The 14,688-nt window shown below is 42.7% G+C and overlaps 1 protein-coding gene across 1 annotated transcript in view; it reads left to right on the plus strand.

The window, feature by feature from the left end:
• Positions 1 to 269: 269 nt before the first annotated feature.
• Positions 270 to 14,688, plus strand: part of LOC103267580 (guanine nucleotide exchange factor VAV3-like) — a 112,866-nt gene continuing 98,447 nt past the window's right edge. Inside the window, exons 1-4 of the mRNA XM_008065168.2 lie at positions 270 to 389; positions 493 to 627; positions 7,861 to 7,919; positions 11,615 to 11,680. Coding sequence (XP_008063359.2) covers positions 270 to 389; positions 493 to 627; positions 7,861 to 7,919; positions 11,615 to 11,680 — 380 coding nt within the window. The remainder of the gene's footprint in view (positions 390 to 492; positions 628 to 7,860; positions 7,920 to 11,614; positions 11,681 to 14,688) is intronic.

Below are 14,688 nucleotides of genomic sequence, written 5' to 3' on the forward strand. Positions count from 1 at the left end.
CTTATCTAGTGGTACTGTTTTGCGGAGGTACCAGGGATGCTTTTCACTATCATGCCATGGACCAAAACAACGAACAGGTGCTTTAGGAAATCTCTAAGATGTGTTGCTGGAAGTGACACTAACTGGCAGTGTGTCCTAATGGGGTAATTTACTGTGTGAAATTAGAGTTGCCAAGAAGATTAAGATAACGAGTCCTGTTGATTTCCTAGGAGAATTAAGGTGCAATACATTGTTCATCTGGAACTCACCATCTGGTCTGGTTTAACAACATGAGGCCTTATCATCGGAGACTCTGGTGTTGGGGATGCCTAGGTCCTACGGGGTCTCTGGGCCACCGCTGGGTTGCAGCCCACCAGGTCTACAGGCGATGCTTCTGTCTGAGCTTCGCTGTTCGGCATGCTCAGGCCCACACTCCCCTGGGCTTTTCTTCCAGCCCCACGGGGCACTTGCTCTGAGCCCACAGGAATCAGGCTGTGGCATCCTTGACTTGAGCCGCTTATCAACTTCACACGGGATGGGGGATGGGGACCACCATGCTGCTGGGCCCCTTCTCCCACCACCAAGCTAGTCTTGCACTCGGAGCTCAAGGCTCAGCTGCCTAATCACCCTTGCAGGGCCTGCCCCCCTGTAAGCATCACTTCCCCAGGAACTACTGAAGCTAGCTTCTTGTTCAAGACTCCTAATAATAGGCCAGGCATGGTGGCTCAACGCCTGTAATCCCAGCTCAACGCCGGTAATCACACTGCAAGGGTGATTAGGTGAGAGGATTGCTTGAGCTCAAGAGTTCGAGACCAGCCTGGGCAACATAGCAAGACCTCATCGCTATGAAAAATCAAACGATTAGCTGGGTGTGGTGGTGTGCTCCTGTAGTCCCAGCTACTTGGGAGGCTGAGGCAGAAGGATCAGCTGAGCCCGGGAAATCAAAGCTGCGGAGAGCCGTGATTATGCCACTGCATTCCAACCTGGGTGATTGAGTGAGACCTTGACTTAAATAAAAAACTTAATAGTAGCCTTCTCATTGGGTCACAGGGTGAGAAAAGAGCTAAAACTTCTAAATAGAGAACTCAAGGAGATAAATCCATAATTAATTATCAACTTTTTGGCAGACCTGCATGCTGGTCTCCATGGCTTCTTCCCCATTATTCTTTCAACTGTGGCTTCCTTAACTCAGGACCTTAGAAGTAGCTGTATCATACTGTTTCTGCATGGACGACTTGTTTTAGTTACAAATTACAATATCAACAGCACTCATGTGCCAGATAAGCCAAGAGTGGGAATTCACCAGAAAAGCTCACAAAGAGAATCGTTAAAAACGGGTTGCTCTGTCTGTGTCCAATATCTCCATTCTATTGTTGAAGCTGTTTTATTTTGTGGTTTTTAAACTAACGAGCAAGATGATTAAAAACTAAGAGCACAAACAAAACACAATAAAAGTCCTCACTGGGGGGCGTGATCGATGGGGGAAGGGGCAGGATGCATGTGGGCGCTAGGTTTGAGGAGACAGGCAACTCTCTGTCCTGCTTAATATTCAATTTTCATAATGGGCTCTTCTTCAATTATTCATCCCTTCCCCACTTGGGCCTGGCCCAGCCCTTTACATATCTCGAGACATCATCTCCAATCCTCACAACGATTTTGCAAGGTCAGGATTATGCATTCATTTGCTTGAGCAACGACTGCTTTTGTGTTAAGTGGTTGTCATGAGCCCGGCTGTGACCTGGGTGATGAGAATACAACCAAGAAGAAACAGCTGGATTTCCCTGCCCTTCAGGCATTTTCCATGGCCAGATGGGAAAGACCAACAGATCCCTAGAATGCCTTGTTATATGTCCATATAGATGGCCATGCCTTTCATCCTAGTGCACCCCATTGAAGAATCTTCCACACAGGAACACCTGTGCACACTTGAAAAGCTAGGTGGTGAGGATGGTAATTGCAGGTTTTGCAATGAAAAAGCTCATTAGCAAGAGAATGGCTGAATCATTGTTATTTATATACACTGGAATGTTGTACAGCAAAATGAACAAAATAGATCTATAATTTTTTTTTTTTTTTTTTTTTTTTGAGTTGGAGTCTCACTCTGCCCCCAGACTGGAGTGCAGTGGCATGATCAAGGCCTGCCACAGCCTCGGTTTCCTGGGCTCAAGCAATCCTTCTGCCTTAGCCTCCCAAGTAGCTGGTACCAGGCTCATGCCACATCACCTGGCTATTTTTTTGATTTTTTGATTTTTTTGAGGTCTCGCTATGTTGCCCAGGCTGCTCTCAAACTCCTGGGCTCAGGCAGTCCTCCCACCTCAACCTCCCAAAGTGCAGGGATTGCAGGCCTGAGCCACTGCATCCAGTCTTACATGTACTGATGTGACGTTGGTGACAAAAACACACTGTAGAAAAGTCTGTATCATAAGAACACATTACTTGATAATAATAAAACAAAGGAAAAAAAGAACAATTCTGCCAGTCTCACCAGATTCATAGTTGCCATCCGGTTAGGCAGAAAATGGGAGGGGTGGGAATCTTTTGTTTTGTTGTTTCAATTGGACAGAATAAACAGGAGTTGTTTTTAAATTATTTCTAAAAGCCAATACGTTTTTATTGTAAATAAGATGCTAGGTGCGAGGGCAGAATCATGTCCAGGGTCCTCTGGGGACACAGCCTGGGAATGGAGACAGTGGGAGAAGGCTCCCTGGAGGAGGAGGCTGGCCTCTCTGGGTTCGGGGCATGCATGTCCCCGTGTAGAGGGTCACACAGAGCAAGAACTTCCCGCCTGTGTGCCTGCCCAAGGTTTTCTGGGTAGGCGGCCTCGGGGCCCGGCCCTCCAGGGCTTTATAGCTTGCCCGGGTCATCCTGGCTGGCTTTCCTCTTTCAGCCTTCACAGAGCACCAGCCTCTCTTCCGAGAGACTCCCAGCATTTCCACTTCCTGTTGGTCTCCCCTGCCGCTGTTTTGGCTCAGCCTCCTTGCTTCTCACTCGGATGGTGGGAAAGACCCCTGAGTTGGTCTCCTGGCTCCTTGTCTGTACCCCACATTCCTCCACCCCTGTCTACCCTTCGCTTTACTGAGATACCTTTTAAAAATGCAGTTTTGGCTGGGTGCAGTGGCTCATGCCTGAGATCCTGGTGCTTTGGGAGGCCAAGGTGGGAGGATTGCTTGAGTCCAGGAGTTTGAGATCAGCCTGGGCAACCCAGTGAGACTTCATCTCTACAAAAATGAAAAAAAGAAATAAGCATGGTGGTGCATACCTGTAGTCCCAGCTTTTAGGGAGGTTGAGGTAGAAGGATTGTGGGAACCCAGGAGATTGAGGTTTCAGTGAGCCATGAAAATAATCAAAAATTATTTTCATTTCTTTACAAAAACCACTCTTCTTACCCATCAAGGGATGGACATAGGTGAAGAGAGAAATTCGTGATGTGGATTTTGTGTAGTTGATTGCTGGCTAGTTAACTTGCAAATTTTCTTAGTCCTTACCTCCCTTTCTGAGAGTTCATGTTCAGGAACCTCAAACTTGTATATTATTTTGAGGTAACAATTTGGAAATTAGTGCGTGACAGGGAAAATAGTTTTCTTAGTGTCTTTGGGGGATGTTCCTGGGTGGATGTTTCTAATCGCAGGTCAGAATTTCCACGCAGAGAACTCAAGAATCTGGCATGAGTTTGTGTACTTGTGTGTTTCCAAATCCGGATACCCTCCGCCTTTATAGAATACACATTGTTCTGAAAACACCCCGTGGACCAAACAGTGCTTATTTGCTTTGGCTAAACTTAGAGTTGATGGATGGATGAACTCAACGTACAAGACACCAAACTCATACTCACTTTGAGATATATGACATGCCATCTTTCCAACCCCCTCATCCACTGAAGTTGTTCTTTGTTATTTTTCTATTCCTGAGTAGTAATAAATAACCCTTGTTAAAGAAAATGAGTTGGTCTCAGCATGATTTTCAAAAGTTTGTGCTTATAAATACAGTCTAGGCAGGGCTAAGCTAATAGACTATCATCTGGCTCCCTCCGGTGGTCACTTGTATAAAAAAAAAAAAAATCAAGCTATGGTTTTCTGCTGGAAGAGGAGGCGGTCAGAGGGTGAAGTTGTTCTCTTTGTTGGGGAAAAGAAACAAAATACACACTCTTATTTTGTAGTTGCCTAGTCATTATTACCAAAAATACCCCAAGGAATAAAATGCATTGTAAACATATAATAGAATAGCAATAATAGAACACGTAGCAATAGTTCTACTATTCTTGTTCTTAAGTAGTGACAATGCTGGGACCACAGTGTAAACTAGAACTGGAGCCTGATTTCACTCGTAGCTCCATAACAGTGCTACATCAGGGTCAGGTGCAAGCAAAGGTTAAACACTAGGGTTAACTCAAGGGCCTAACTATTAAGCTGGTTACCCAGAACCTCCCCAAAGTAGACTTTTCACTCAGGATTACATAATTTTGAAATTTTCGCAAGGGTTTATTTTTATTATGAATGAGTTTAGTCTGGTACGCTTGTTAGTATTTTCTCATTTGTGATCTTCTGAACGTATGAACTCCCTGAAGAGGCTTATCTTTATTATGGGCAGTGAACTGATATCAAGTTTTATTTGAGTCGTTGTGTATGCTTTGACATCAGATCATAGTTCAACATAGTTCAACATAGTTAACCAAGAATAAATTGCATACAGGTTTTCAACTGAACTTTTTTTTCTTTTCTTCTCCCCCCGGGTCACAGCAGGAGGCGAGAGTTACAATACAGAATTTTGGGTCAGCAATTTAGCTTATCTGGTCACCATAAGAAGTTTCCTTCTCTTTTTTGTTATAAAACTTAATAATTTTTAAATTTACCTTTTTAAATGGACAAAAATTGTATTCACTTATCCCGTGCAAATTGTTGTTTTGGAATATGTGTACATTGTGGAATGGCCTGCTGAAGCCAGTTGACATGTACATTATCTCACATACTTTGTATGTTTTTGGGGTGAGAACAGTTAAAATCTGCTCTCGTTGTAGTTTTCAAGAATACAGTACATTATTAACTAACTACAGTCACCATGTAATTTGATTCAATTTTATTTTTGTATAATAACTTTATTTTATCTAATAACAAAGTTCATACTTTCTGAGTTAAGCATGTGATGGGCTCATTTAATGTAATCCTTTATTTAGTTTTTTTTACATTTAAAAATTCTTTATTTAATTCTCATTAAATTCTTTCACTAACCCCATGAGGCAGTTAGCTGCAATTATCTACATTTTACAGAGACGAGTCAAAGTGAGCGCAGGTGAAAACTGGGGAGTCAGGGCCCCAGTGAGTCTTACTCCAGAACCCTGAGTTTCCAACTACAACAATATATACTGTCCTATCCCCTGAAGTAGGTGGGAGGCACATCTATGTGTGGCTAATACTCTTATGAGGCTTCTACAGAAAACTGGAGACTTTGCTTTTCTGTTTCTGTCTGGAAGTAATTAGAATATTACGTGGATTAAGACGTAGATTTTTGCCTTGTCTCCTTTTTTTCCTCTCATTTTTAATAGTTCTTATAGTAGAACTTTTTAAAGTTTAGTGTAGTTTATTTTTTTTGAGAGTTAGGACAAATTATAACTATTATCATGAAAACAGACTTTATGAGAAAAATATATTTTAGGTCAGTGGCTTCCTCCCTGAGTCTTTGAAAGGGATGATCCTAGGACAGAAGATAGAAGAAAAAGTAAAATGTCTAGATGTGGATGCTCAAACTATAGCAGGGCACATTTGGGTTTAGATCTGCTTAAGGAATCTTCTTAAGGAATCTTTGAAACAGATAATCAGGGGTCATTTCAGAAACTCTTTTCCTGAAAACACTCAGAATTAGCATAAGGCCATTTCCTTAAAGTTGACAATGATAAAGAATAGCTACCATTTATTTATTATCTGTTTCAATGGCTTTAGAGGGTACACATGAGTTTTGGTTTCGTGGCTGCATTGTCTAGCGGCAAAGAAATCTGGGCTGCAAGTGGACCGTCCACCCTCACCTGTGCGCCTGGTACCCGATGGGGGATTTTTCATTGCTACCTTCTTGCCCTCCCCTTTCTAAGTTTTCAGTGTCCATCAGGCCACTCTATATGACTTTGCAGATCCTCAGGATAGAGAACAGGTGGCATTTGGTTTTCCGTTCCTGTGTTACTCGTCTTAGGATGACGGTCTCCAATTCTATTCAAGTTGTTGCAAAAGACATTATTTCATTCCTTTTCATGGTTGGATAGTATTCCATGGTGTGTGTGTCTCGTGTGTGTGTGTGTGTGTGTGTGTATGTGTGTGTGTGTGTGTGTATGTGTATATACCACATTTTCATTATTTGCTGATCAGCTGATGAGCATTTAGTATGATTCTATGCCTTTGCAATTGTGAATTGTGCTGTGATGAATATACGAGTGCCAGTGTCTTTTTTGTATAATGACCTGTATTCCCTTGGGTAGATACCAAGTGGTGGGATTGTGGGATTGAATGACAGATCTATTTTTAGTTCTGAGTAATCTCCATACTGCTGTCCGTAGAGGTTGAACTACTTGATACTCTCACCAAAGGGTATAAGCATTTCCTTTTCATCTCATCTGCGTCAATATCTATTGTTTTTTGATATGACCAAAGAAGAGCTACTCTTTAAATATTGTACTTACCAGGCCTGGTGCGGTGGCCATGCCTATAATCCCAGCACTTTGGGAGGCTGAGATGAGAGGATTGCCTGAACCCACGGGTTCAAGACCAGCCTGGGCAACTTAGCGAGACCTCTTCTCTACAATAAATCAAAAAATTAGCTGGGTGTGGTGGTGTGCATCTATAGGTCCAGCTACTTGGAAGGCTGAGGCGAAAGACTCGCCTGAGCCCACCAGGTCAAGTCTGCGGTGGCTGTGAGTGTGCCACTGCCTTCCAGCCTGGGTGACAGAGTAAGACTCCAACTCACAAAAATAAATAAATATCGTACTTATCATCTTATGTAATTCTCACACAATGCGATGATTATGAATAATCCAACTATGATTAGAGACATTATCTGGAGGAAGAGACTAAAGCCCAAAGAAGTTAAGTAGTTTGCCCAAAGTTACCTAGCTAACAAGTGTAAGGTCAGGTTTGAACACCTGTCTTCTGTCTCCAGAGCTCACCCACACTCTGTACCACTTTGCTGTACAGTGGTGCTGTCCAATAGATCTTTCTGTGATGACAGACATGTTTGACATCTGTGTCATCCAGTACAGCAGCCACATGTGGTTAAGTGTGGGTGAGCACTTAACATGCAGCTAGTGCAATGGAGGGACTGGGCTTTTTGTTTTTAAGATTTAAATGAATTTATTTTAGAAAAATATTTTATTTTAAAGATGTGGGGTACAGTTCAGGATTAGGTATACAAGTGGGCATCGTACAGGTAAAGTTTGGGCCTCCCTTTGGTCCCGACTTTGCCTGGTTTGAGATCAGGTATCCTTACTGATGTTGTATCCCCTCCCCCACACCCCACTAGTAGATGAATTTAAATAGCCTCGCGAGGAGAGTGTGTTCTGCCCTGGACAATGCAGCTTCCCAGGACCCTTCAGATACTGTAGAATTTGGAATGCCAGATGTGTGGGTTTGGTCACCAGGCTAACTTCGTGTTTCCTGATAAGGAAATGGCAACTCAGAGAGGTTAGTAATCTGCTCAAAGTCCAAAAGCTAAAGAAAGGAACAAAACCGTAATCCAGACATTTTTAGTTCTCAATCGCAGCTCTTCCTGTGCTGCACCTCTTTGGCATCTGCAAATTTACATTTTTGCTGCTATGGCTAATATCGGACTGGAAGACTACTGTGTGTGGGGAAAACATATGTTTTCTGAATTACATGTCCAATGAACATTTTCCTCTTTTCTCAGGTTATAGAAACATTATCACGACTTTCTCGCACACCTATAGCATTGGCCACAGGAATCAGGTAAGCGCGTTTCTTTGTGGTTCATGTGTCCCATTCCATTCAATGTAATGATTATTTATTGAGTTATTTATTGTTTACTATTTACAAAGCAGCTTAAATACAAACACCATTTCTCACTCATGAAGAGTACCTGGTATGTAAGTGCTGGATACACATTTGAAAGTAACTGGGCAAGTTCGAACTTAGTCACAGAACGGAATAAGACACATTGGCTGAACCTTGTACTCAGTTCACCAGTGACTGTCATGGATATATATATATATATAAAATGAATATATGGCTATATAGACTTAATGTCCTCCAACATTTCTGTCCGTGTGATTCATTAAGACAAACACAAATACTTAAGTAAATACATATTTTTACAGATTTTGTAATACATTGTCTCCTATAGACTATAAAAATAGCTCACAACTTTTAGGAGTTTAAGAAATAGGCAGTCAAGTATTTAAAAATGTGTGTTCAAGGATGTGTCTTGAAGGCATTGTGTAAACAGCAGACTTAGATGTGCAAGTTGTGTTGGTTTTTTTTGGTTTGATACTATTGAGTTGATGCTTAAGTTGGTGGCGTTTTTGGCTTGCCAGTAGAATGCAAATGTCACACAATGGTTGACAAGTCACAGGTCATCACATTTGCCAGTTCTCGGGTTGACTGATGGGGGTCATGGTGGGTTAAAGTGTTTGAACGGTCCTCATCAAAGCCTGAGGATCTTCCTGAACGTGAAGAATCCCTCAGGTCGAAGTGGCCTCTTTGAAATGACATCACTATTCTCTTGCGGTGCTGTCCTCGATGACCTTCTCCCTGGACATGGCACAGATATTTCAAGCCGCCTCCGCTGCCTTGACTCTGCTAAACTCAGAGAGAAGAAGATGTCAAAGTGTTTGTTTTTTCCACTTGATGCTCCATCTTATTTAACCCCCAAACAGCACTCACTTTCTTCAAATCTTCACAATGCAAGGTATGGTCACAAGCACAACATTGTCATTCCAAATGACAGATGATCAACAAACCCAACACCGTAGTGTTGCCACGCCAGAACAAATACTGTGAGCTTATGCATCACCCTAATAATTTCTATCGTCACAGAAAGTTCTTCTGGACAGCACGGCTATACAGCAAAGCGGTGTGGCGTGTGGATGGGTTCTGGAGGCAGAACATGGGCATCCAAACCTGCCTCACCTTACCACTTGTTAGCCAGATGTCTATATATCAATGACAGTCGTTGGTGAATTGAGTACAAGGTTCAGCCAATGTGTCTTATTCAGCTCTATGAATGAATTCTAACTTGCCCAATGACTTTCAAATGTGTACCTGGCACTTACCTACCAGGTACTCTTCATGCCTGAGTCGTAGTGCCTGTCTTCAAGCTGCTTTGTAAAACAGTAACCAAACAAAATGTGCCCATTTTGTAATACATTTATTTCCTATAGACTGTACAAAGTAAATGTATTACCTCACCCTAATACTTAAGTTAGAGCCGTTGATAATAATGTGCTGTAAGTAACATTAGGAGATTCAAAAGCAAAAACCAACAATCCCAGTAGCCACAGCAGGCCCCGGGAGACGGCATGGGTTTTTTTGTGTTTTTTTTGAGTTGGAGTCTCACTCTGTCGCCCAGACTGGAGTGCAGTGGCTGCTCCCGGCCACCGCAGCCTCGAACTGCTGGGCTCCAGCGATCCTTCCGCTTCAGCCTTCCGAGTAGCCGGAATTACAGGCATGCGCTACCACACCCGGCTGATATTTTGATTTATTGTAGAGATGAAGTCTCGCCAAGTTGCCCAGGCGGGTCTTGAACCCCCAGGCTCAGGCAATCCATTCACCTTAGCCTCCCAAAGGCGGGGTTTTGTTTTTTACCTTCCTCCTCGGGGCTCCGAGCTCTTGTCTCCAACCACAGGAAGTGCCCTGCGCCTGTGTCTCTGCCTCTGTTGCCTTCATGAACTCTGTGCTTAGCCTACATGCAAGTTCTTAGGGAGAGCAGGTCTCATGGGGGGCTCAGCACTGGCCAAGCAGCCCTGACCCTGTGCACATGGCATGGCGACCGCAGGGAGGATGCCCTGCTGATGCTAACTCTTCTCAGAAGTGAGCCATGAGGCAGTGATGGTCTGGAGGCTGTACTGGTGTTCATTTCCTCCTGATTTCCTCTGAAATACATGCATGTCTTTTCATGTAAATCTATATTTTATGTTATATGTAAATAGCAGATTTTTTGTTTTTTGGAGTGAAAGTCTCACTCTCATCCAGGCTGGAGTGCTGTGGCTCCTCACAGCCTTGAACTCCTAGGCTTAGATGATCCTTTTGTCTCAGCCTCCCAGGTAGTTAGGACTACAGGTGCACGTCGCCACGCATGGCTTATATTTTTTATTTTTTGTAGAGATAAGGTCTTGCTATGTTACTCAGTTTGGTCTTGAACTCCTGGGCTCAAGTAGTTCTCCCTCCTCGGCCTCCCAAAGTGCTGGGGTTATAGATGTGAGCAACCGTGCTCAGCTCTAAACAGCAAAAATTTTGAAAAAGTTGATCGAATTTGTATGTCTTTTATTCTGAAAAGTTATGTCAGGAATTTTTTAAATATACTTTTAATTTTCTACATTTGATTTTGACCCTAAAGGCTGAGAAGTGATTATTGCTAATTTTCCTTATCTATATTTTCCAATTTTTCTACAGTGGACTTGTATTGGTATAAAAGCACAATAAAATGTACTTACATTTATAAAAAATGATTTTGAAACTTTATATTTATCAGATATGTTGATTTATTTAAAAAATGTAGATTCCTCAAATATCTTAACTATGAAATTAATCCGTTAGCCAGTGTGAAACTCTGCTTTTCAATGTATCTAGTTACTAATTATTTAAAGCTTACCATTTTGATGACTCCTCTTGTTTTTATGAAACATGCCATGCTGCCTGTCTGAAAAGAAAGTAATACTTTTGGCACTGTAGTATAATCACTGTGATTTTGTTAGGCATATATTTAGGGCGTTATATTGTTCTAAAAAAGCACATGGTATCATGTTGCAAACATGGAAGCCAAACAATTAAACTGTGGATAGATTTAAGTGTGATTTTCTTGAACAGGGAACAAAGAAAACATCCTCTTCTCCCTGAGGTCTGGTTGACTCAGTTGTCCAAACAAATTTTTAGAAAGCCATTTATACACCTTGAAGTCTGAGTACAAAAGTTTGTCAGGGTCAAAAATCATAAATCAAGGACACAAAATTCTGTCTTCTAATAATGTTCATCTTTACTAGTAAACTGAGTCACAGAAGGATGATCACTACCAAATTATTTGTCATCGGATCCCATAGCTGCAGAGAGAGGGTGTGGAAGGCCTGGGCACTCACACGGCCTCTTGTTCTCCGAGTTGGGGGCATGGTTATGGGTGAGGTGACCCTGCAGGTATGTAGTAGGTGGGAGATCACACAAGCATGTTCATGTGTCCCTACTGCACACGTGACTATGGTGACCAGCTGTCACTGCTTCAGGTGATTTGGGGTAGCAGGTGTTGCCGCTTTCCTGGGGGAACCCCAGACACAGCCACTGGGCAAGCAATTTGGAGGAAGCCCCAGACATAGTTAAACATGGTGACATACGACCATGTTGGCAGCAGGCAAACTTAAGTGTTCAGTGAGATGTCAATGCCCAGCCTGATCACTGCTCGCTCATTCACGCATTTATTTCTCTCCCCTTCTTCCTAGGCCCTTCCCAACAGAAGAAAGCATCAATGACGACGACATCTACAAAGGCCTTCCTGATTTAATAGAGTACGTTGAACATTTTCAGCAAAATTTAGCCACTGACAGTTTTGCATCTATCATGGGATTTAATTTTATTTATTTTTTGTTTTTGTACTTTATTTTATTACAAAGATATGGGGTACAAATCAGGTACCGGTCCATAAGTAATCTATGTGCACATGAAGTTTGGGCCTCCAACTGGTCCTCACTTCCCCTGGTTTAGGACCAGGTGTCCTTTGGATTGTTAGGTGACACCTCTCCCCTGGCGCAGTGCCCAGCAAGCAACTGCCAATCCCTCCCTTGTGCTATTGTGATTAATGTTCAGGTTCCACTTATGAGTGAGAACATATCATGGGATTTTAACTATGGATGTTAAAATAAGGGGGAAAAAGTAGCTTAATGATTATGACCCATAAGAATTAAACTGGTGATGGAAGCCGGGCTCAGTAGCTCAGCCTGTAATCCCAGCACTTTGGGAGACTGAGGTGAGTGGATTGCCTGAGCCTGCAGGTTCGGGACCCGCCTGGGCAACTTGGTGAGACCTCATCTCTTGGTGAGACCTCATCTCTACAATAAATAAACACCAAAAACTAGCTGGGCATGGTAGCGCGCACCTGTAGTTCCAGCTACTTGGAAGGCTGAGGCGGAAGGATCGCGGAGCCCAGCAGGTCGAGGCTGTGGTGATCGTGATGGAAAACTTCACAAGGAAACACACTTCACCTGACCTGTAGTTTCTGCTGTGTGTCCCTAGAAAGAGCAAAGAAACATACGGCAATGAAGTAAAATTTGGAAGTTTCTCAAAGGCATAATAGCGGTAGTAGGTAAAACTGGAATTAGTTAATAAAGGAACAATTAAAAGTAAATATTATCTGCTCCTGGAGTTGTGGGACATACTACAGGCTTCATAGGTTCAAGGAGGGGTGAGATGAGGAAGGGTTGTAGTTATTCAGGGGTGTTTCAGAAGATGGTGTTTATTCTGAACAGAAGTCCTTCTGGGCTTATTATGTAATAGTCAGAAGAGGCAAAAGGTCCTAGCAGCTGATTCTCTTCTGCTGGTTGAGTGCCTTGAGCAGATTATAAATAAATATAAAACATGGTCTTCACCCCTCAAGGAGCTACTGACATAGATCAGACACGTTTGCAAAGAATTGTAATGAGAAATAGATTTTGCTCCAAGAGATATTCAAATCCTAAGGAAATTCATCCCCTCATTGGCTTATCCATCCTCATCTGCCTGGCACACTGGGATCATTCTTGCTTTGTGATCTTGACCCCTGAGCTGCTTCTGCTTGTTTGATCCTTCACTTTCCAGTTCAGGTGTCTGTCTCACGACCCTTTCTAAAATTGCCACCACCCCTTCACCTTGCTCTGAGTGTTTATGGCATTTACTGCTGCCCTTGGCAGTCTTGGTGTGCTTCCTTGATTGTGTGTCTCCTTATTAGAAGGTAAACTTTGCCTTGTTCATGGCTGAATTCCTCGGACTTCAAATGGCATCTCAGATACGAGGGTGAGACCCCCCAAAAGTCAGAATTGTCTTTTGGAGGGTAGTCTTCTCGTATTACACTCAGAATTTGTTCCTCTGGATCAAGTGGTCAAGCAAAGTTTTTATCTAGAAGTTGTGAGAAGGCTGCATCACGATTTGTAGAAAAAAATGACCTGGGTTGTGGCAAACAGGTGGCTGGTTCTTCCACCATAAAAAGATACCTGCCCACACCATGCTGAGCAGTTTTTGACCCAAAACAACAAGACCCCTGTGCTCCACCCTCACTATTCACCCAATCTTGCCTCAAGCAACTTTTTTGGGGGGTTTGTTTTCCCGGAAGAAAAAGTCCTCAAAGGGAAACAGTTTGCTGATGTGGAAGAGGTAAAACAAAACAACGTATCAAAATGGACAAGTTCAAAAACTGATTTGAGCAGTGGAAAAAACATCTTGATGGGTGTATTGTATCAAATGGAGAGTACTTTGAGGGTGACTGAAGTTTAAACAAGTAAGAATAAATACACAATTTTTTAACAAATAAATTACAGGTTTTTTGGGGTCCCCCTTTGTATAGGAGGTCCTCAGTGAATATTTATTTTCTAAATGAATGAGCCAAAACTGCACTAAGCATTTACGGATTGCCGGGCAATGATGCTTTAGGCCCATGCTATCTAGTTGGTTAGTGATTAGAGTTATCGGGTACCCATCTGAGTGCTAACCCTATTATATGAGCTATCTCACATCATACCAAAACTATTATTAGGTCATTACTACAGCATCACAATTTGAAAATGAGAAAACTGTATTGTGAAAAGTTAAGTAACTCGCTAAAGGTAATATCATTGGTGAATAGTCTTTGGATTTGACCCCAGACAGCTCTTATTTTGGAGTCGAGGCTGTTAATCACTGCACTGGCTCCAGGAAGTGCCCTGACTCACCCCTCTGAGAGCTTTCAGTATAGGAGCAATGGACACGCATACTACCTACAGCCACAGGGATGGATGGCCAGAGGCTCTTTCCACAGTAGGTAGCATTTGGAACAGCCTCGAAGTCTTATGCTTTAAATATCTATTAAGAATAATTTCTGGCTTGGTGTGGTGGCTCATGTTTGTAATCTCAGCACTTTGGGAGGTTGAGAAGAGAGAATCGCTTGAGCCCAGGAGTTTTGAGACCAGCCTAGGCAACATAGTGAGACCTCATCTCTATAAAAAATAAAAAAATTAGCCAGGCGTGGTAGCATGCCCTGTATAGTCCCAGTTCCTTGGGAGGCTGAGGCAGAAGGATCACCTGAGATGAGGAGGGTCAAGGTTGTGGCGAGCCATGTTCATGCCATTGCACTCCAGTTACGTCTGGGTGACAGAGTGAGACCCCTGCAAGTTAAAAAAAAAAAAAAAGAACAATTTATTATCTTTTTGTAAAATGTTCTTCTTTCCTTTTTTTTTTGGATTCAGTCTCACTCTGTCTCCTGGGCTGGAGACACTCACAGCTACCACAGCCCTGACCTCCTGTGCTCAGGTGATCCTTCTACCTCAGCCTTTCAAGTAGCTGGGACTAC

This window comes from Carlito syrichta, unplaced genomic scaffold, assembly GCF_000164805.1.
Source record: "Carlito syrichta isolate Samal-C Ts95f unplaced genomic scaffold, Tarsius_syrichta-2.0.1 Scaffold308179, whole genome shotgun sequence".
NCBI classification, from domain to species: Eukaryota; Metazoa; Chordata; class Mammalia; order Primates; family Tarsiidae; genus Carlito; species Carlito syrichta.